Raw genomic sequence first — 22,830 nt, 5'->3', positions numbered from 1 at the left:
TTGCATGGGCTGTAGCAATTTCTTTCAGGTATGTCTCCTGAGGCAAGGGAAACAAAAGTAAAAATAAACTCAGCAGAGGGTCTGCTTCTCCCTCTACTCACCACTCATGCTCGCTCTCTCTCACTGTATGTCTCTCAAATAAATAAAACCTTAAAAAAAAAAAAAGGCATCACAACCTTTATTATTATGCCCTACTATAGTACCACACTGCCACCTGTTGGAAAATATCACCAAGTAAATTTTTTTATTCCTAATAAAGTTTGTGAGGAAATTTGTGAATTTCTGAAGGAACATGAAAAGTAACCATGTTGATTTTACACTTTCTTGCCCACCACACTTGATAAAAACTATTACTAAAGAGTGTGGTCCCTGATTTTGTATCTGACTCTCAGGAGATACCTGTTGATTGCCTGGTCCAGTGGCAATGGGAGCTTGCATTTCCTGGGTTCCATAGGACCATAATAATTGGAAACATATCTTGGCAGGCCACCACCCCCAGGACACTACCTACAGAGCAAACTGAAACATGTCCCTTGCCTTTTCACAAAAGGCCTACTAGGTAGTCCTGGAGCTTCAGATTTGGCACACATCTGAGGGCAACACAAGTACTCTTAAGAAACACCATTTTTACACTCTCCCTATGCCCTGCTACAGCTCACTAATATTTCCCAGAAAGTTTACATTCATCTGAGTCCTGCTTTTTGTGACTCTTGGCAAGGGGACACCTCCAGACTGGCTGGCTCTGGTAGCCAGCAGGGCTTAGCTTAGTGGTCCCACAAGACTCTCTTTATGACATATATCTGCATACTTTAAATTTTTTTTTTTTTTTTTTTTTTTTGACAGAGAGAGATCACAAGTAGGCAGAGAGGCAGGTGGGGGGGGGTGGGGGAGGAGCAGGCTCCCTGCTGAGCAGAGAGCCCAATGTGGGACTTGATCCCAAGACCCTGAGACCATGACCTGGGCCAAAGGCAGCGACTTAACCCACTGAGCCACCCAGGCGCCCCTCCGCATACTTTAAAAGCTGTTTCCTGAGAGTCTGGCTTCAAAATAATCACCTGAATCTAGTGGCTAACTGAGGTCCTCCCCTTTGGCACACTGGTCTTAGACACTCTCAACTACGGGAGCTACTAAGAATAAAATGGGCTACTTGGGCAATCACAAAGATTTGAGAGACAGCTATGACCTAGGGTAAAGACTGAACAACAAGGTTCATCTCATACACAAGGCTGACACTTCAAAACTGAGAAAAGTAGGTGTTTCACCTAATGTATAAAAACTAACCAGAAAGTTAAGCAAACAGAAGGAAGAAACAGGAATATGCTCCAAATGAAAGAATAACACTGCAGAAAACAAAACTTAATAAAACAGAGATAAGTAATTCACCTGATAAAGGGTTCAAAGTGAGGCTCATAAATGCCATAAAGATGCTAAACAAACTCAGAAGAATGGACAAACACAGTGAGAATTTCAACAGAGGTAGACAATATAGGAGAATTCCAAAAAGAAATCAAAGAATTAAAAAATACAATAATTAAACTGAAACATATACTACAGGAGTTTAACAGCAAACTAAATGAAGCAGGAGAAAGGACCAGTCAACTTGCACACAGGGTAGAGAAACTCACCCACTAAGAGCAACAGAAAGAAAAAAATAAATGAAAAAAGGGGATTAAGGGTTTCTCGGACATCAGGTAGACTAGTTTGCATTGTAAGAGTCCCAGAAAGAAAAAAAAGTGAAAGGGGCAGAAAATTTACTTGAAGAAATAAGGGAAAACTCATGTGAACTGAAAAAAGAAACATCCAGATCCATGAAGCATAGAGTTTCAAATAAAATAACCCAAAGAGATCCACATCAGAATATGATTAAATGTCAAAAGTTAATAACAAGAAGAGAATCTAAAAGGAGCAAAAGAAAAATAATTCATTATACAACAAGGGACCCCCCCCCCCCAAGGGTATCAGCAGATTTTGCAGCGGGAACTTTGTAGGCCAGCAAAAAGTGTCACAATATGTTCAAAGTGCTAAAAGAAAAACATTTCCAATCAAGAATATTCTACCCAACAAAGTCATCATTTAGAATTGAAGGGATGATAAAAAGTCTCCCAGACAAGCAAAAGCTAAAATCCAATGCCACTAAGCTGTTGTAAAGCTGGCTTTACAACAAAAATTAAAAAGATTTCTTTAAGCTAAAAACGAAGGGCATTAATTTAAAAAGAAGACACATGAAAGGATTAATCTCACTGAGAAAAGTAAATATGTAGTAAAGGTAGAAGATTATTTATAAAGCTACCGCGAAAGTTAAAAGACAAAAATAGTAAAAATAACCATAATTAAGTATTTAAGGAGTACACAAGATTAACAGATGTAAAATGTATAATCAAAAACATAAATCATGACAGAAAGAGTAAAAATATGGAGCTTTAGAATGCATTCAAACTTGTTAATCAACTTAAATAGACTGTCATAAATATAAATTTTTACATGTAAGCTTCATGGTAACCACGAAGCAAAAATAGTAGACACACAGAAGATGAGAAAAGAATCAAAGCATACCACTAAAGAAACTTAACAAGTCACAAAAGAGAGCAAGAGAAGAAAGAAACAGAAACACTACAAAATAGACAGAAAACAATTAAAATAGCAGAAGTACATACCTATCAATCATCACTTTAAATGTAAATGGTCAGGGAACCTGGGTGGCTCAGTGGGTTAAGCCTCTGCCTTCAGCTCCGGTCATGATCTCAGGGTCCTGGGATCCAGCCCCGAATTGGGCTCTCTGCTCACTGGGGAGCCTGCTTCCCCCTCTCTCTCTGCCTGCCTCTCTGCCTACTTCTGATCTGTCTGTCAAATAAATAAAATCTTTTAAAAAAAAGTGTAAATGGTCTAAATTTTCCTTAAAACACAAAGGGTGACTGAATGGATAAAAAACAAGACCCAGGGCTGCCTGGGTGGCTCAGTTGGTTAAATAACTGCCTTCGGCTCAGGTCATGATCCCGGAGTCCCAGGATCGAGTCCCACATCGGGCTCCCAGCTCCATGGGGAGTCTGCTTCTCCCTCTGACCTTCTCTCCTCTCATTCTCTCTCTCACTCTCTCTGAAAAAACAAAAAACAGACCCAACATTATTTGAAAATGCGCACGGAACATTTTCCAGGATAGATCACATGTTATCCCACAAAACAAACCTCAATATTTAAGAAGGCTGAGATAATTCAAGTATCTTTTTTGACCACAACAGTAGGAAAATAGAACCAATTATAAGAAAACTGGAGAAAACACAAACATATGAAGGCTAAACATGGTACAAAACAACCAATAGGTCCTGAGGCAAATGAAAATGGAAACAATGGTTCAAAATCTTAGGAATCCAGCAAAAGCAGTACCAAGAGAGAAGTTTATAGCAACATAGGCCTGGTCCATCTCAAGAAACAAGAAAAATTTCAAATAAACAATCTAACTGTACACATAAAGAACACACACACACACACACACAAGCCCAAAGTTAATAAAAGAAAGGAAATAATTGAGATCAGGCTAAAAATAAATGAAGTAAAGAGTTTAAAAAACATTAACAATGAAACCAAAAGTTGGTTCTTTGAAAAGACAAATTGATAAACCTTTAGCCAGACTTATCAAGAAAAAAAGAGAACTAAAATAAAATCAGAAATGAAACAGAAGTTATAACCCACACCACAGAAACACAAAGGATTATGAGATTACTATAAATAATTATGTGCCAAAAAACTGGACAACCTAGAAAAACATGCGTTTTTCCAAAATGGAATCAGGAAGAAACAGAACATCTAAACAGACTGATTATTAGTAATGAAATTGAATCAGGACTCAAAAACTCCCAACAAGTAAGTCCTGGACCAGATGGCTTCCCTGTGAATTCCACTAAACATTTAAAGATCAAATTATTCCAAAAATTCCAAGAAGAAATGGTTCCAAATTCATTTTTTAAGGCCAGCATTACCCTTATACCAAAACCAAAGGCAGCACAAAAAGAAAAATAGAAAGAAATCACAAATAATATCCTTGATGAACATGACAAAAATATCCTCAATAAAATATTAGTAAACTGAATTCAACAACACTTTAAAAGGATTATTCACCATGATCAAATGGGATTTATGCCGGGGATATAAGGATGGTCCAATATCCACAAATAAATCAACAATGATAAATCATATTAAGAAAATAAAAGGCAGGGGCGCCTGGGTGGCTCAGTGGGTTAAAGCCTCTGCCTTCAGCTCGGGTCATGATCCCAGGGTCCTGGGATCGAGCCCCACATCGGTCTCTCTGCTTAGCTGGGAGCCTGCTTCCTTCTCTCTCTCTGCCTGCCTCTCTGCCTACTTGTAATCTCTATCTGTCCAATAAATAAATCTTTAAAAAAAAAAAAAAAGAAAAGAAAAGGCAAAAATCATAGTCACCTCAATAGAAGCAAAAAAAAAGAAAAAAGAAAAAGCATGTGACAAAATTCAACATCCATTCATGATAAAAACCTAACAAAGTGGGTATAAAGGGAACATGCCTCAACATAATAAAGTCCATTTCTGCAAAACACACACCGCTAACACCATACTCCATGGTGAAAGCTGAAAGTTCTTTCTCTAAGATTGAGAGCAAGACAGGGATACCTACTCCATGGATGCCTACTCCAATGGATGCCATTTTTATATAACATAGTATTAGAAGTCCTAGCCACAGCAATTAGACAAGAAAAATCCATAAAAGGTATCCAAATTGGTAAAGAAGAAGTAAAACTGTCACTATTTGCAACTGACATATTACATATAGAAAACCCTAACGACTACACCAAAAAAAAAAATTATTAGAATAAAGTAATTCAGTAAAATTTCAGAACACAAAACTAATATACAAAAATCTGTTGCATTTCTGTGCACTAATAATAAACTAGCACAAAGAGAAATTAAGGAAAAAAAATCCCATTTACAATTCATCATAAAGATAAAATACCAAGGTCAAGAAATAAATTTATCCAAAGGAGTGTAAGACCCGTATTCTGAAAACTGTAAGAAACAGGTGATGGGTCGCCTGGGTGGCTCAGTGGGTTAAAGCCTCTGCCTTCAGCTCAGGTCATGATCCCAGGGTCCTGGGATCGAGCCCCACATCGGGCTCTCTGCTCAGCAAGGAGTCTGCTTCTCTTCCTCTCTCTCTGCCTGCCTCTCTGCCTATTTCTGATCTCTGTCAAATAAATAAATAAAATCTTAAAAAAAAAAAGAAACAGGTGAGTGAAATTGAATACGACACAAATAAATGATATTCCATGCTCATGGACTGGAAAAATTAATATTGTTAAAATGTCCATACTACCTAAAGCAACCTACAGATTCAATGCAATGTCATCAAAATACCGATCATATTTTTCAAAGAACCAGAACAAATAATCCCAAAAGTTGTATGGAACCACAAAAGACCCTGAATATCCACAGGAATCTAGATAAAGAATAAAGCTGGAGCAGCGCCTGGGTGGCTCCAATAGTTAACCCTCTGCCATTGGCTCAGGTCAAGGTCTCAGGGTCCTGGGATTGAGCCCCACATTAGGCTCTCTGCTCAGTGGGTGGTCTGCTCCCCCCACCCCCTGCCTGCCTCTCTGCCTATTTGTGATCTCTATCAAATAAATAAATAAAATCTTTTTAAAAATCATTTTTTTGAGATTTTTTTTAATTTTATTTTTTTTATTTGTTTATTTACAGCATAACAGTGTTTATTGTTTTGGCATCACACCCAGTGCTCCATGCAGTACGTGCACGGCTACAGTAATCAAAACAGTACGGTACTTACACAAAAACAGAGACACAGGTCACTGGAACAGAAATGAGCGCAGAAATAAAGTCATACTTACATGGTAAATTAGTGTATGACAGAGGAGGCAAGAACACAGTGGGGAAAAAAGTCTCTTCAACAGAGGAAACTGGTGCTGGGAAAATTGGACAGTCACATGGAAAAGAATGAAATAAATTATACGTATCACTGTACCATTATTTTTTCAATAATGTTGAAACTGTTGAAATGTTGAAAACTGTACATTTTGTGGGTATTGAGATCCCTCTGAAGAACTGTGGCCTCCCTGGGACCAATGGGGAAATGTAGAAAAAAAGACAACAGTATAATTCAACCAAACCGGAGAGAACTGAAATTACCTGCTGCTTGCTAGACCCTCCCTAATGCCTCCTCAATTGCAATGTCTTTCACAAACTCCTTAATATTCTCTCATCATTGTTACAGCCCATACCCCACAGTAAACAGCAACTTCCCATTCTTCGCTAATAAATATCACAACTCCTGGACATATCAAAAGCAGCAGTATTCACAGCATACCAGAGTAATTACTGAAGTATGCACCTAGAACAACAGAGTAATAACAGAGTAATCCAGATCTTTGGAACTATACAAGTACACAAAATCACCTCCATTTTAGAGTCTGACATGATGGATAACATTATGCTCCCAAACATTAAAAATATCAAGAAAAAAAACAAGAGCATGAACTATAAAGAAGTTTTGAATTTGAGAAATTGAGGTAAACCTTTCATTTAGTCTGAATTCATAATTTTAATAAGCTCAAAGAGTCCCATGTCATAAGATAAAAACTTCTATATCCCTTCGATTAGGAGATGGCTCTTTGAATTTATATTTATAGAAAAGTAAACATGATCATATATGCCTAAGTTATGCCATTATTTTAAATTTCATATTTTCTGTGAATGACAAAAACCACTGAAATGTATGTGCAGTTGCTCAAAAAAATTAAACAGAGAATCATTCTATGATCCAGTAATTCCACTTCTGGGTACACACCCAAAAGAACACACACAGATATCTGTGTACCAGCACTCATAACACCACTATTCACAAAAGGCAAAAGACAGAAACAACCCAAATGTCTATCAACTAATAGGTAGATAAAATGTGATATACACATACAGTGGAATATTATTCAGCCTTTAAAAGGAAGGAAATTCTGCAAAATACGACAACATGGATGAACCTTAAAGACATTATGCTACATGAAATAAAACAGATATAAAAGGACAAATACTCTATGATTCCATTTATATGAAGTACTTGGAATAGTCAAACTCAGAGACAAAAAAGTGGTTGTCAACAACTAGAGAGGGGGCAATATAGAGTTATTATTTAATGAGAACAGGATTTCAGTTTGGAAGATGAAAGTTCTGGAGAGGATGGTGGCGATGGTCGCACAATAACAAATGTACCTAAGGTCATCGAATTTTACATGTAAAAATGTTTAGAATGTTAGATTTCATGATATGTATATTTTACCACCATTTTTTTAAAAAACCTGAGGCAGGGAAATACAAATCAAAACCACAATGAGATACCACCTCACACCAGTCAGAATGGCTAAAATTAACAAGTCAGGAAATGACAGATGCTGGTGAGGATGTGGAGAAAGGGGAACCCTCCTACACAGTTGGTGGGAATGCAAGCTGGTGCAGCCACTCTGGAAAACAGCATGGAGGTCCCTCAGCTCGGGTCGTGGTCTCGGGATCCTGGGATTGAGCCCCACGTCGGGCTCTCTGCTCTGCAGGGAGCCTGCTTCCTCCTCTCTCTCTGCCTGCCTCTCTGCCTACTTGTGATCTCTCTCTCTGTCAAGTAAATAAATAAAATCTTTAAAAAAAAAAAAAAAAGTTCAAAATAGAACTACTCTATGACCCAGCAATTGCACTACTGGCTATTTACCCTAAAGATACAAACGTAGTGATCCGAAGAGGCACGTGCCTCTGAATGTTTATAGCACGAATGTCCACAATAGCCAAACTATGGAAAGAACCTAGATGTCCATCAACAGATGAATGGATAAAGATGTGGTATATATACACAATGGAATACTATGCAGCCATCAAAAGAAATGAAATCTTGCCATGTGCGATGACGTGGATGGAACTAGAGGGTATCATGCTTAGTGAAATAAGTCAATTGGAGAAAGACAACTATCATATGATCTCTCTGATATGAGGAAGTGGAGATGCAACATGGGGGGATTGGGGGGTAGGAAAAGAATAAATGAAACAAGATGGGATCGGGAGGGAGACAAACCATAAGAGACCCTTAATCTCACAAAACAAACTGAGGGTTGCCAGGGGGAGAGGGATAGGAAGAGGACGGTAGGGTTATGGACATTGGGGAGGGTATATGCTATGGTGAGTGCTGTGAAGTGTGTAAACCTGGCGATTCATAGACCTGTACCCCTGGGGCTAATAATACATTATGTTAATTAAAAAATAAAAAATAAATTAAAAAAAAAACCTGAGGCAAACACTGAGTCAAAAAATAAGAGTCCTCCTAACAAATCAGGCCAAAGATTAATAATTAAGCCTTGGACACTGTATGTAAAATTGAGATACAACTTTTTCCAGGGAGCTTTGTTATATAGCTTTACTCAGTTTCTCAAAATGTTCAGAGATCCTAAAAATACTTTTTTACCACTACCTTTAATCCAATGAAATGAGAAAAATATGAAAACAATGTAATAGGATTTTATAAAACTACTATCACCAGCATGCCCCAATCAATATAGAACCAGCATAGTTACATTCAAGCTCTGCATACATAAAATCTTTAAATATATTTTCTGCTAGTATGAGGTAAGTTCCTACTATTTGATGACCAACTGTCCAATATGGCTCTCACACATCTAATGCAGTATTTTAACATGAATAAGAGAATATGGGAATAGCTTCTAGGAGTATGTTTGAAATACAAAATTAAATGAACAAATAAAACTAAAGCAGATTATAGCGTATTTTTCAAGGCAGAGAGATAGGGAGGCACCAGTGTCCAAAAAAAATGAAAGTTATAACATTAAATACAGTACCAGGGCTCAGACATCAAATTAACCAGTATCAGTTTATAAAATCCCCATAATTTAAGAATAGTATGCCAAACTGCCACCTAGAGGCCTTTTATAGGAAAAGACTGACAGTCCTGACAACACAAAAATGCAAAACATTAGTACAGTATTTGTTAGTATTAGTATTGTGATCTGTCAAATAAAATTTTTTAAAAAATCACTAAGAATAATAAGAGAGTACAAAACAGAGTTAACAGGCAAACAGACCAAAAATACCTGCCACATATCTAACAGTAAGAACAGTCAATTCTCTACACAAAGAATTCCTATCATTCAATAAGGAAAAGACAAAACTCAGTAAGGAATGGGCAAATTATGTAAACCGTTTCCCCCTGCTTCAGTTTTCAACTCATAAGATGCTGCTCACAGGTTCTTCACATCATGTTTTCCTGGGTCTGGTGTTCTATACATTAAAGCTGTTGTTCAAATGACTCTCTGAATTACCCCCCACAGACCTGTAACCTGGTCTTCAGGAAGAGTGAAAATTAACTTTATGAACTTTTCATTTAAAGGAATTATATTGGGGCACCTGGTGGCTCAGTGGGTTAAAGCCTCTGCCTTTGGCTCAGGTCATGATCTCAGGGTCCTGGGATCAAACACCCCCCACCCATCGGGCTCCCCGCATCAGGCTCTCTGCTCAGCAGGGAGCCTGCTTTCCTTCCTCTCTGCCCACCTCTCTGCCTACTTGTGATCTCTGTCAAATAAATAAATAAAATCTTAAAAAAAAAAAAAAAGAATCACATCATGACCTACAAGGCTGTTATATGACTTGTACCTGGAATATATAAAGAACTCTTACAGGAGTACCTGGCTGGCTCAGTCGTTGAAGCATGCAACTCTTCATCTTAGGGTTATGAGTTCCAGTCTCAACATTAGTTGTAGAGATTACTTAAAAATAAAATCTTAGGGCGCCTGGGTGGCTCCGTTGGTTAAGCCACTGCCTTCCGCTCAGGTCATGATCCCGGAGTCCCAGGATTGAGCCCCACATTGGGCTCCCAGCTCCCGGGGAGTCTGCTTCTCTCTCTGACCTTCCCTCTCATGCTCTCTCACTGGCTCTCTCTCAAATAAATAAATAAAATGGCTTTAAAAAAAAAAAAATTTTCTCTCCTCTCCCTCTGTCCCTTCTGCTTGTACTCTCCCACTCAAATAAATAAATAAATAAATCCTTAAAAAAAAAATCTTCTCTAAGAAAATTTTTTTAAATCTTAAGAAAATAAAAAATAATAAAAAATAAAAATAAATAAATAAATAAAAATCTTAAGGAAAAAAAAACCTCTAACAATTCCATGATGAAAAGACAAATAATCTAATTTTAAAAATGGGCAAGGGATATGAATAGACATTTCTCCAAATATATACAAATAGTTGATAGCACATAAGACCTTGCTCAGCATCATTACCCATTAAGGAAATGCAGATCAAAACGAGACACAGTTCACACCCACTAGGATGGCTAGAATTTTTTTTTTTAACCACTGGAATTTTTTTTTTAATTTAAACTGAATTAGCCAACATATAGTACATCCTTGGGTTTCAGATGTAGCATTCAGTAATTTATCAGTTGTGTACAACACCCAGGGTCACGTCACATAGGATGGCTAGAATTAAAAACAAACAACAACAACAACAAAAAAAACAGGCCATGAGGGGCGCCTAGGTGACTCAGTGGGCTAAGCCTCTGCTTTCGGCTCAGGTCATGATCTCAGGGTCCTGAAATGGAGCCCAGCATCCGGCTCTCTGCTCGGCAGGGAGCCTCCTTCCTCCTCTCTCTCTGCCTGCTTGTGATCTCTGTCAAATAAAATCTTAAAAAAGACAAAAACAAAAACAGGCAATGAAAAGTATTGGCAATGATATGAAGAAATCAGAGCCTTCATATACTGCTGATGGGACTATAGCATGGTACAGCTGCTTTGGAAAACAATCTGGCAGTTACTCAAAATGGGAAACATAGAATTACCCTATGACCCAGCAATTCTAATCTTAGGTATTTACCCAAGGAGAGCTGACTGAAAAACTCAGCATTAGCAAGACCCTGAAAGGTCTGGAAGCCAGGCTAAAGAATCTGTATTATCCTGCATGAACGGGAAGGTCAGGAAGATTCTGAGCATGGGAATAACAGAATCAGATCTGTGTTTTGTACGTGCAAAATTTAAGCAGAGTCGTTACTGCTTAAACAGAGCAATAAAACAGCAATAAAATGCCTTAAACGTACAGCAATACCCCACAGGTAAGAATGAGATTCAAGAAGAAGCAAGTACTAAAAATGTAAGAATCTTTGTGGATTTTTAATATACACAACCCACCGACTGACACTCACACATGCACAGATGTCCTGTGTCTGACACTAAAAATGATTTCTATTGCCAGAACCCTGCAGGGAGTGCAAGGGCGACGGGGCCAAAAATCAGGACGACCGCTCTCAGGAAACTCTTCCGCAGTCACCCCGGCAGGGTCTCCCTCCCACTGTGGTAACTCCGCACCGCCCGCAAGGCGCCCAGTTCCACCTCTCAGAGGGGACCCCCAGCTCCTCACAAACGCGCTCTTACGAACTCTCAAGGCCGACGGCAAGGGCAAGGTCACGGCTAGCTGCTACCCCGGCCCACAACCCGGGAGGGAGGGAGGAAGCACCTCGCAGCAACCCAAGGCGCGGAGCCCACCAAGGGTCCCCGGACACCAAGCATAGAGCGGGAAGGTCGCGACCGAGGGAAGGCGCGAGCCGCCAGGAGGTGACCCCTGAGGGCATTCCCCGGGCCGCAGCCCCCCACGCTGCGGGAACAAACATTTCCAAAAGTAAAAGAGACCGGGACGCTTGGAGCGACGCGGAATCTAACCTGTCAGGTTTCTGAGCAGCACGCAGCTGAACGCAAACGCCCTCCCTCCGGAGGCGGTAGAGTGAGTGGGAAAAGCCAGCCCGCCGGCACGCCGGCAAAGAGCAGTCGAGACTTCCGGTGCGTCATCCTCGGAGGTGTAGAGCGTCAGGTCGCGCCGGCCGAGCGGACTCCGGACCCTGGTCGGCCGAACCAGACCCCCAGGCCGGGATTCCCGGGTGGAGGTGGGGGGAAGGGGGTGTGGCTTCAGCTTCCCAGAAGTTCGGACTCGCACCCGCTCCTCAGAGCACCACATTCCGCTTTCAGCGTCTCGTTAGCCCCCAGCATACGTTCAGTCCCGCTGCGCTAATGGAGGAAATTTAAACCACCGGTGTATGTGGCCGCTGCAGGGGTCTGGCGCTTTGGCTGACCTCCAAGGACGTGAAACCACCGACCATCGGAGTCTCGCAGTGGCTCTGAAGTCCATCTTGCCCCATTCGGCTGAGAAATTTGGCAACATTAAATTCCGTTTATTCACCAAATATTTATTCAATGCCTGCTGTGCTCCAGGGAATGCAAGGGTGTAAGAAAAAACAATGTAACCTATCTAAGTTAAGTAATAAAATGAGGGGCGCCTGGGTGGCTCAGTGGGTTAAGCCTCTGCTTTTGGCTCAGGTCATGATCCCAGGATCCTGGGATGGAGCCCCACATCAGGCTCTCTGCTCAGTGGGGAGCCGGCTTCCCCCTCTCTCTCTGCCTGCCGCTCTGCCTCCTTGTGATCTCTCTCTCTCTGTCAAACGAATACAATTTCAAAAAGTTTTTTAAAAAAGTAATAAAATGAATAACAACAGAATTTATCTGGTACATTTGTTATAAGGATGTAAAGCACTTAGGTTGGGTCTGGCACCTTGTAAGTCATCAATAAACGTTAGCTATCCTTATTTTCATTTTTATCATAACCCTGCAGTCATTGATTTAGGAAAGATGTTAGAGTTCGAAGTCAATGGCCAAGAAAGAATTCTTGAGCGGTCTTTAGTGCAAAAAGCTGGTTTTATTAAAGTTCAGGGAGAGAACCTGTGCCCAGAAAGCTGCAATGGGGTTGTTAAGGGGTGGTGATTATATATACCTTCAAGTTGGGAAGGGGTTAGGGTTAGCATAAGTCTCTAAGGAATTTTGGAAACAAGGTTTCCAGAAGCTTGAGAGGATTACTTATTGTTGGGAAAAGGTCATTTGAAAGGTCTTATAAAACCTTAGTCATGAGACCCTCCAGATGTATATCCGTGGGTCATATGCTTGGGGGATGATTGCTAACATGTATCTTGGGGAGTAAAGATAAAGGAAGTTTCCAAAGGAATTTCTATATGTTATAGAAGACCTATGGGGTCCTGGGGATTAGGCTAAGATTGCATTTTGCCCTTAGCAAAGTGTCAACATGGAAGCAGTTGAGTCCCTAGAGGAATGTCACTCTGCCTGTTTTGAAGGATTTGTCAATGGGCAGCAAGCAGTAAGGAAATTTTTCTTCTGCCTTTATTTCCCACATCATCATCACCACTATTACTATCATCATTTACTTTTTTATTTTTTTTTATTTTATTTATTTATTTGACAGAGAGAAATCACAAGAGAGGCAGGCAGAGAGAGAGGAAGGGAAGCAAGGCTCTCCGCTGAGCAGAGAACCCGATGCGGGACTCAATCCCAGGACCCTGAGATCATGACCTGAGCCGAAGGCAGCGGCTTAACCCACTGAGCCACCCAGGCGCCCCATCATTTACTTTTTTAATGTCAAATTTGAAGTCCAAGTACCTTTCCTCCAAAAAGTAGAGTCTCAGTATTGGTGGGTAATCTAAATTTGATATGTTCCATAACCCGACTAGTCAAGTTTAATGTTATTTCAAACCTGGAGTTCCCTGGGTTCCTGAAGGTCTTGTGGGGATGCCTAATAAGTTTCCTTATTTTCTGATAGAGATGATATGAAGATTAAATGAGATTAGATAGCACTGGTGATATTGTAAGTGCTCAAAAATATTGGTTATTACTTTTAAGTCCGCTTGAGACAGGGATTCTACTCACCGCCACAAGTATCCTATCTGATACTTTCTCTTTTCCCTATATATTTAAGGACAGGATCTGTTTTGCTGCCTCTTAACTTCCAAGGAGCCAGGGCAGGGGTAGGAGGTAGAGAGATGAGGAGGGGTTGACTATAGTCCTGTCAATGAGGGGAAATAGTAAGTGGGGAAATGACTACTTTGAGAAGTGCACTCAACAGCAATAGGGTCAAATCCACCAAATCTAGGGGTGCCTGGGTGGCTCAGTAGGCTAAGCCTCTGCCTTCAGCTCAGGTCATGGTCTCAGGGTCCTGGGATCCTGCATTGGGCTTTCTGCTCAGCGGGGAGTCTGCTTACCCACCTCTCTCTGCCTGCCTCTTTGCCTACTTGTGATCTCTCTCTCTCTCTGTCAAATAAATAAATAAAATCTTAAAAAGAAAATCCAGCATATCTAGTCTATCTCAGCACCTGCCTAGAACTGCCAAATCACAATAGAGTTACTACATATGGTAATTGTTCATATACATGGAAGAATCATTTTATGCATATTAATATTCTACTACCTTACTAAATTGTTTTATTGTTTGGAGTTGATTCTTTTAGATTTTTATGATAACAATCATGTCATTGAAATAAAGTTTTACCTTAATCCTTTCCAAATTTTATATCTCTAATTTCTCATATCTAATTGTATTGACTAGTTATTTCCAATAAAAATATTTAATAATAGTGAAGACAGTAGGCTTCTTTGTCTTATTTTACTTTTAATGGGCTTTCTCCAGAATGTTCCCATTAAGTATGCTGCTGGAGGGCACCTGGGTGGCTTAGTTGGTTGAGTGTCTGCCTTTGGCTCAGGTCATGATCCCAGAGTCCTAGGATCAAGCCCTGAGTCAGGCTCCCTGCTCGTGTTCCGTCTCTGTCTCTCTGTCAAATAAATAAAATCTTTAAAATATAAAATAAAATTTTAAAAATGTGTGCTGCTGTTTTGGGACACTGGGGTAAATCTTTATCATGTTAAGGAAGTATCTAGCTATTAAGAGAATAGGCAAAATTTTGACACAAAGCATTGAGCATCCCACTACATCTTTTCATAAAAGTGTGTAAACTAGACAATATTTTTCTCAAAGACACTAATAAAATTAACATTGGCTAAGTTGGAATCAATGTACTTTCTTACCTAATCTTACATAATACCATCATGAAATTGAATCCTGACTAGGTTATTTATAAGTAATTCCCCTGTGACATTCTGATCTTTAACCCTGGAAAAGTTCTTTGTTATCTTTTACAGAGTGTCATCTTTACTCCAAAGTCTATGCTAGCTCTACACTTTTGTTACAGGAAATTGCATGGATCTACTATAGTCTGGTTATAAAAGTTGTGTCTGTTCAAATATGCTGGTTGTAGAAAATAGGACCATTTTTACAATGATAAAGAGATTAAGTCATCAAGAGATATAACAATCCTAAATTTGCATGCACTTAAGGCAAGAGGTTTGATACCTGTGAAACAAAAAGTAAACAGTGAATTAGAAAAATCAACAATTATAGTGGGTTAATTTAACCTTCATCTTTCAGGAATGAATAGAACAACTAGGCAAATAAAACAGTAAGTGTATAGAAGACTGGAGAACATTATCAACCAACGTGACCTATTGATATTTATAGAACACTTTGTGAAAAGCAAAATGTATCTTTTTTTTAAAGATTTTATTTATTTATTTGACAGAGAGAGATATCACAAGTAGGCAGAGAGGCAGGCAGAGAGAGAGAGGGGGAAGCAGGCTCCCTGGTGAGCAGAGAACCCGATGCAGGGCTCGATCCCAGGACCCTGAGATCATGACCTGAGCCGAAGGCAGAGGTTTAACCCACTGAGCCACCCAGGTGCCCCCAAAATGTATCTTTAAATGCATAGAATATTCACTTTCATGCTGGTTCATAAAGCAAATCCCAATAAATTTAAATAGATTAAAATCATGCAATATGTTATGTGGCTATTGTACAATTATATAACAAATTAGAATAACAAGTTACATTTATAATATATATAACATAATTGAATTAGAAATTACTAACAGAAATGTATCAGGGAAAACTCCAAATATTTTGAAATTAAACAAAATATTTTTAAATAGCCTATGGGTCAAAGAAGAAATCATAATGAAGCTGATAAATATCTAAAACTGAATACAAATAAAAAATAGATATGAAAGTGTAGAACACAGAGCAAGTAGTATTAGAAGGGAAAATTATTGCTTTGTATGTTTATATTAGGAAAAAGGGAAATCTAAATTATTTAAGCTTCTACTTTAAGAAATTAAGGGAAAAGAGTAGTAACAAATGAAATAAAGATACTTCTGGAAATTAATTGAATAGAAAACGTGCTTCTTTTAAGAGATAAATTAGTTAACATTTAGCTAAAGATCTGATCAATCAAAAAAAGAAGTGGGGACACAAATTAACCAATATCAGGAATGAGAGAAAAGAAATCAGTGCAGATCCTGTAGATATTAGTAAAAAAGAAGGAATTCTGCTGCTAGTAATAGCTGAATACTTCCTTGGAGCAACCCTCCTACAGGTAAAAACTGCAAACTCTGGGCCAAGTAGAAAAAATAACTACTTGAAGATAATGGGAGAACAGCACAAGAAAGTATATATTGCAGAAGAGTTAATGCTTTTAAAAGAAGAAGAAGAAGAAGAAGAAGAAGAAGAAGAAGAAGAAGAAGAAGAAGAAGAAGAAGAAGAAAAAGGAAGGAAGGAAGGAAGAAATGGGACACATGAGTTTCCCATTTGTATGGCTTTTTCCTTGAGGGAAAACCCCAGTTCTTCCTTTATTTTATTTTGTTTTGTTTTTTATTAAGTTCAATTAGCCAACATATAGGACATCATTAGTTTTTGATGTAGTGTTTAATAATTCATTAGTTGTGTGTAACACACGGTGCTCATCAGATCATGTGCCTTCCTTGATGCCCATCACCCCATCCCCATCTCCCTTCTGCAACCCACAATTTGCTTCCTTGAGTCCAGAGTCGCCCATTCTTTCTCTCCCTCCCTGATTTCTTCCCATTCAGTTTTCCCTCCCTTCCTCTATGACCCTCAGTGCTATTCCTTATATTCTGCATATTAGTGAAACCATGTGATAATAGCTTTCTCTGATTGACTTATTTCACTTAGCATAATTCCCTCCAGTTCCATCCATGTCGATGTAAATGGTTGGTATTCATCTCTTTTGATGGCTGAGTAATATTCCATTATAGATATGAAACATATTTTCTTTTTAAGATTTTATTCATTTATTCGTCAAGGAAAGAGAAAGTGAGAACAAGCAGGGGGAGCAGCAAGCAGAGGAAGAAGCAGGCTCCTCGCTGAGCCAGGAGCCAGGTGCAGGACCCTGGGATCAAGACCTGAGCTAAAGGCAGCTACTTAACAAACTGAGCCACCCAGGCATCCCTGAACCACATCTTCTTTATCCATTCATCTGTTGAAGGACATCTGGACTCCTTCCACAGTTTGGCTATTATTGACATCGTTGCTATGAACATTGGGGTGTGGGTGTCCCTTCTTTTCACTAAATCTGTATTGTTGGGGTAAATACCCAGTAGTGCAATTGCTGGATCATAGGGTAGCTCTGTTTATAACATCTTGAGGAACATCCATAATGTTTTCCAGAGTGGCTGCACCTGCTTGCATTCCCACCAATAGTGTAAGAGTGTTCCCCTTTCCCCACATCTTCACCAACACTGTTGTTTCCTGTCTTGTTAATTTTGGCCATTCTAACTGGTGTAAGGTGGTATCTCATTGTGGTTTTGATTTGTATTTCCCCGATGGCTAGTCATGTTGAACATTTTTTCATGTGTCTGTTAGCCATTTGTATGTCTTCTGTGGAGAAATGTCTGTTCATGTCTTCTGCCCATTTCTTGACTGGATTCTCTGTTGGGTGTTGAGTTTGATAAGTTCTTTATAGATCTTAGATACCAAATCTTTATCTGTAATGTTATTTGCAAATATCTTTTCCCAGAGAATGGTCCAGTTTCATACTGTATGTGACTGTCCAATTTTCACAGCACCATTTGGTGAAGAAACTGTCTTTTTTCCATTGTATATTCTTTCCTGCTTTGTCAACAATTAGTTGACCATAGAGTTGAGGGTCCATTTCTGTGCTCCCTATTCTCTTCCATTGATCTCTGTGTTTGTTTTTGTGCCAGTACCAGGCTATCTTGATGATCACAACATTGTAATATAGCTTGAAGTCAGGCATTGTGATCTTCCCAGCTTTCGTTTTCTTTTTCAACATTCCCCTGGCGATTCAGGGGTCTTTCCTGGCTCCCTACGGATTTTAGGATTGTTTCAGCTCTGTGAAATATGTTGGTAGTATTTTGGTAAGGTTTTCATTGAATGTGTTGAAATTGAAATTAAACAAAATATTTTTAAATAGCCTATGGGTCAAAGAAGAAATCATAATGAAGCCGATAAATATCTAAAACTGAATACAAATAAAAACACATATAAAAGTGTAGAACACAGAGCAAGTGGTACTTAGAAGGAAAAATTTCTCTGGCAGCATAGACATTTTAACAATGTTTATTCTTCCAATCCATGAGCATGGAATGTTTTTCCATCTCTTTTTGTCTTCCTCAATTTCTTACATATGTATTCTTTAATTTCTAGAATACAGATCCTTTACCTCTTTGGGTTGGGCTTATTCCAAGGTGTCTTATGGGTTTTGGTGCAATTGTAAATGGGATCAATTCCTTAATTTCTCTTTCTTCAGACACACTGTTATTGTATAGAAAGGCGACTGATTTCTGTGCATCTATTTTATATCCTGCTATATTGCCGAATTCCTGTATGAGTTTCAGCAATTTTGGGGTGGAGATTTTTGGGTTTTCCACATAAAGTATCATGCCATCTGTGAAGAGGGAGAGTTTGATCTCTTCTTTGCCAATTTGAATGCCTTTTATTTTTGTTATCTGATTGCTGAGGCTAGGATTTCTAGTACTATTTGAACAATAGTGGTGAGAGTGGGCATCCCTGTCATGTTCCTGACCTTAGGGGAAAAGCTCTCAGTTTTCCCCATTGAGAATGATATTCACTGTTGGCTTTTCATAGATGGCTTTTATGATATTGAGGTATGTTCCCTCCATCCCAATGCTTTGAAAACTTTTAATCAAGAACAATGTTGTATTTTGTCAAAGCTTTTTCTACATCAATTGAGAGGATCATATGTTGTCTAACTTTGTTTTATTAATGTTAGCTATTATGTTGATTGATTTGTGAAGGTTGAACCATCCTTGCATCCCAGGAATAAATTCCACCTTGTTGCGGTGAATAATCTTTTTAATGTATTCTTGGATCCTATTGGCTACTATCTTGGTGAGTATTTTGGCACCCATGTTCATAAGGGATATAGGTCTGTAATTTTTTGATGGGCTCTTTGGTTTTGGGATCAAGGTAATGCTGACCTCATAGGACGAGGTTGAAAGTTTTCCTTCAATTTCTATTTTTTGAAACAGCTTCAGCAGAATAGGTGTTATTTCTTCTTTAATGTTAGGTAGAATTCCCCCTGGGAAGCCATGTGGCCCTGGACTCTTGTTTTTTGGGGGGTTTTTGATTACTGCTTGAATTTCCTTGCAGGTTATGGGTCTATTCAGATGTTCTACCTCTTCCTGTTTCAGTCTTGGTTTATAACTTTTATAAGTTTATAAATTTCCATGAATGCACCCATTTCTTCCAGATTGCCTAATTTGTTGGCATACAGTTGCTCATATGTTCTTAAAATTGTCTGTATTTCTTTGGTGTTAGTTGTGATCTCTCCCCTTCCATTCACGATTTTATTTAATTTGGGTCCTTTCCCTTTTCTTTTGAATAAGTCTGGCCAGAGGTTTATTGATCTTATTAGTTCTTTCAAAGAACCGGCTTCTAGGTTTGTTGATCTGTTCAGCTGTTCCAGTTTCCATTTCACTGATTTCTGCTCTAATCTTTATTATTTCTCTTCTTTGCTGGGTTTAAGTTTTATTTGCAGTTCTTTCTCCAGGTTCTTTATATGTATGTTTAGCTTGTGTAATTGGGATTTTTCTAATTTTTTGAGGGAGGCTTGGATTGCTATGTCCTTCCCTCTTAGGACCATCTTTGCTGTATCCCAGAGGTTTGAACTGATTTGTTTTCATTCTCATTAGTTTCAATGAATTATTTCAATTCTTCTTTAGTTTCCTAGTTGACCCATTTGTTCATTAGTAAGATGCTCTTTAACCTCCAAGTGTTTGAGTTCCTTCCAAATTTCCTCTTGTGATTGAGTTCCAGTTTCAAAGTATCATGGTTTGAAAATACGTAGGGAATAATCTGTCTTTTGGTATTGGTTGAGACCTGATTTGTGATGCAGTATGTGAGGAGAGAGAGAATATTAAGCAGGTTCCATGCTCAGGACGGAGACTAATGACAGGCTTGATCTCACGATCAAGATCATGACCTGAGCTGAAATCATGAGTCAGATCCTTAACCAACTGAGCCATCCAGGTGCCCCCATCTGTTTTGTTTCTTAAATTGTGCAGAAGAGTGAAATCATATGATATTTATCTTTCTCAGATTTATTTCACTTAGCCTAATACAGTCTAATCCCAACAGCATCATTGCAAATGGCAAGATTTCATTCTTTTTGATGGCTCAGTAATATTTCATCACACACACACACATACACACATATTCATACCACATCTTCTTTATCCATTCATCAATCGATGGATATTAGGGCTCTTTCCATAATTTGGCTAATGTGGATAGTGCTGCTATAAACATTGGGGGTGTATATGCCCCTTTGAATTAGTATTTTTGTGTCCTTTGGATAAATACCTAGTAGCACATTTGCTGGGTCATAAGGGAGCTCTATTTTTAACTTTTTGAGGAAACTCCATACTGTTTTCCAGAGTGGCTGCACTAGTTTGCATTTCTACCAACAGCATAAGACAGTTCCCCTTTCTCTGCATCCACACCAACATCTCTCATTTCCTCAGTTGTTAAATACAGCCGTTCTGACTGATGTGAGGTGGTACCTCACTGTGCTTTAGATTTGTATTTTCCTGATGTGGAGTGATGGCGAGCATTTTTTCATTTGTCTCTTAGCCATTTGTATGTCTCTTTGTAACTGGATTATTTATTTAATTTTTTAATATTGAGTTTGATAAGTTCTTTATAGTCAACTTTTAGTTTTGTTGATTGTTTCCTCCGCTGTGCAGAAGATTTTATCTTGATGAAGTCCCAATAGTTCATTTTTTTCTTTTCTTTCCCTTGCCTTTGGAGATGTGTCTAGTAAGAAATTGCTACTACTGAGGTTAAAGACATTGCTGACTACGTTCTCCTCTCAGATTTTGATGGTTTCCTGTCACACATTTATGTCTTTCAATCATTTTGAATTTATTTTTTGTGTGGTGTAGGAAAGTGGTTCATTTTTCTGCAAGTGGCTGTCCAATAGTCCCAACGCCATTTGTTGAAGAGGCTGTCTTTTTTCCACTGGATTTTCTTTTCCAAAAGATTTTATTATTTATTTCAGAGAAAGAGAAAATCTGAAGCAGAGTCCACACTGAGCACAGAGCCCAACATAGGGCTCAATCTCACGACCCTGAGATTGTGACATGAGCTAAAACTAAGAGTTGGAGGCTTAACTGCCTGAGCCACACATGCACCCCTCCACCAGATATTTTTTCCCACTTTGATGAAGATTAGTTGACCATAGAATCGAGGGTTCATTCCCAGCTTCTCTATTCTGTTCCATTGATCTGTGTGTCTTTTTATGCCAGTACTATACTATATTGATGACACAGCTTTGTAATACAGCTTGAGGTCCAGAATTGTGATGCCACCAGCTTTGATTTTTCTTTTTCAACATTCCTTTGGCTATTCGGGGTCTTTCCTTTATCCATACAAATTTTAGGATTATTTGTTCCAGCTCTGTGGAAAATAGTGATGGGGTATTTTTATAGGGATTGCACTGAATGTGTAGCTTGCTTTGGGTAGCATAGATGTTTTAATAACATTTGTTCTTCAAATTCCTGAGCATGGAATATTTTTCCACTTTTTGTGTTTTCCTCAATTTCTTGCATAAGTGTTCTATAATTTTTAGAGCACAGATCCTTTACCTCTTTGATTAGGTTTATTCCTAGGTATTTTCTGGTTTTTGGTGCAACTGTTAATGGATTGATGGCTTGATTTCTTTCTTCTGCCTCATTGTTAGTGTACAGAAATGCAACTGAACTTCTGTGCATTGATTTTATATCCTGAAAATTTGGTGACTTCCTGTGTGAGTTCTGCAATTTTGAGTGGAGTCTCTTCGGGTTTTCCAAGTAAAGTATCTTGTTTGTGAAGAGTGAGTGTGTGACTTCTTGGCCAATTTGGATACCTTTTATTTCTTTTTGTTTTCTAATTGCTGAGTCTAGGACTTCCAGTTTTATGTTGAGCAACATTGGTGAGAGTTGACATCCCTGTCGTGTCCCTGCCCTTGGGGGAAAAGCTCTGTTTTTCCCTGTTGAGGATGATATTTGCCATGGGTCTTTTATATATGGCTTTTATGATATTGAGATATATTCCCCCCTCTCCCTACATGGTGGATATTGTATTTTGTCAAGTGCTGTTTCTTCAACTATTGAGAGGATCATATGGTTCCAGTCCTTTCTTGTATTAATGTGGTGTATCACATTGACTAATTTGCAGATGTTGAAACACCCCTGTAGCCCAGGAATAAACCCCACTTGGTCATGGTGAATAATTCCTTTAATGTACTGTTGTATCTAGCACTAGTATCTTGGCAAGAACTTTTGCATCCATGTTCATCAGCGACATTGGTCTGTAATTCTCCTTTTTTGCTGTGGTCTTTGTCTGGGTGCTCAAGATAATATTGGCCTCATAGAATGAGTTTAGAATTCTACTGGAAGACCACCTAACCCTGGACTCCTGTTTTTTGGGAGATTTCTGATTACTGATTCCATTTCTTTGCTGGGTATGCATCTATTCAGGTTTTCTATTGCTTCCTGTTTCCATTTTCGTAGTTTATATGTTTCTAGGAATGCATCTATTTCTTCCAGAATGCCTA

The 22,830-nt window shown here is 38.8% G+C and overlaps 1 protein-coding gene across 1 annotated transcript in view; it reads right to left on the bottom strand.

The window, feature by feature from the left end:
- Nucleotides 1-12,204, bottom strand: part of LOC123951570 — a 97,447-nt gene extending 85,243 nt beyond the window's left edge. The window contains exons 1-3 of the mRNA XM_046020273.1: nt 12,163-12,204; nt 12,003-12,073; nt 11,732-11,842 (exon numbers count right to left, since the gene is read on the bottom strand). Of these exons, the coding sequence (XP_045876229.1) occupies nt 11,732-11,842; nt 12,003-12,073; nt 12,163-12,204 (224 nt within the window). The remainder of the gene's footprint in view (nt 1-11,731; nt 11,843-12,002; nt 12,074-12,162) is intronic.
- Nucleotides 12,205-22,830: the final 10,626 nt, after the last annotated feature.

This window comes from Meles meles, chromosome 10 (assembly GCF_922984935.1).
Source record: "Meles meles chromosome 10, mMelMel3.1 paternal haplotype, whole genome shotgun sequence".
Classification (NCBI taxonomy): Eukaryota; Metazoa; Chordata; class Mammalia; order Carnivora; family Mustelidae; genus Meles; species Meles meles.
Note: the sequence above shows the minus strand (reverse complement) of the source record. Positions and strands in the feature narration are given on the sequence as shown.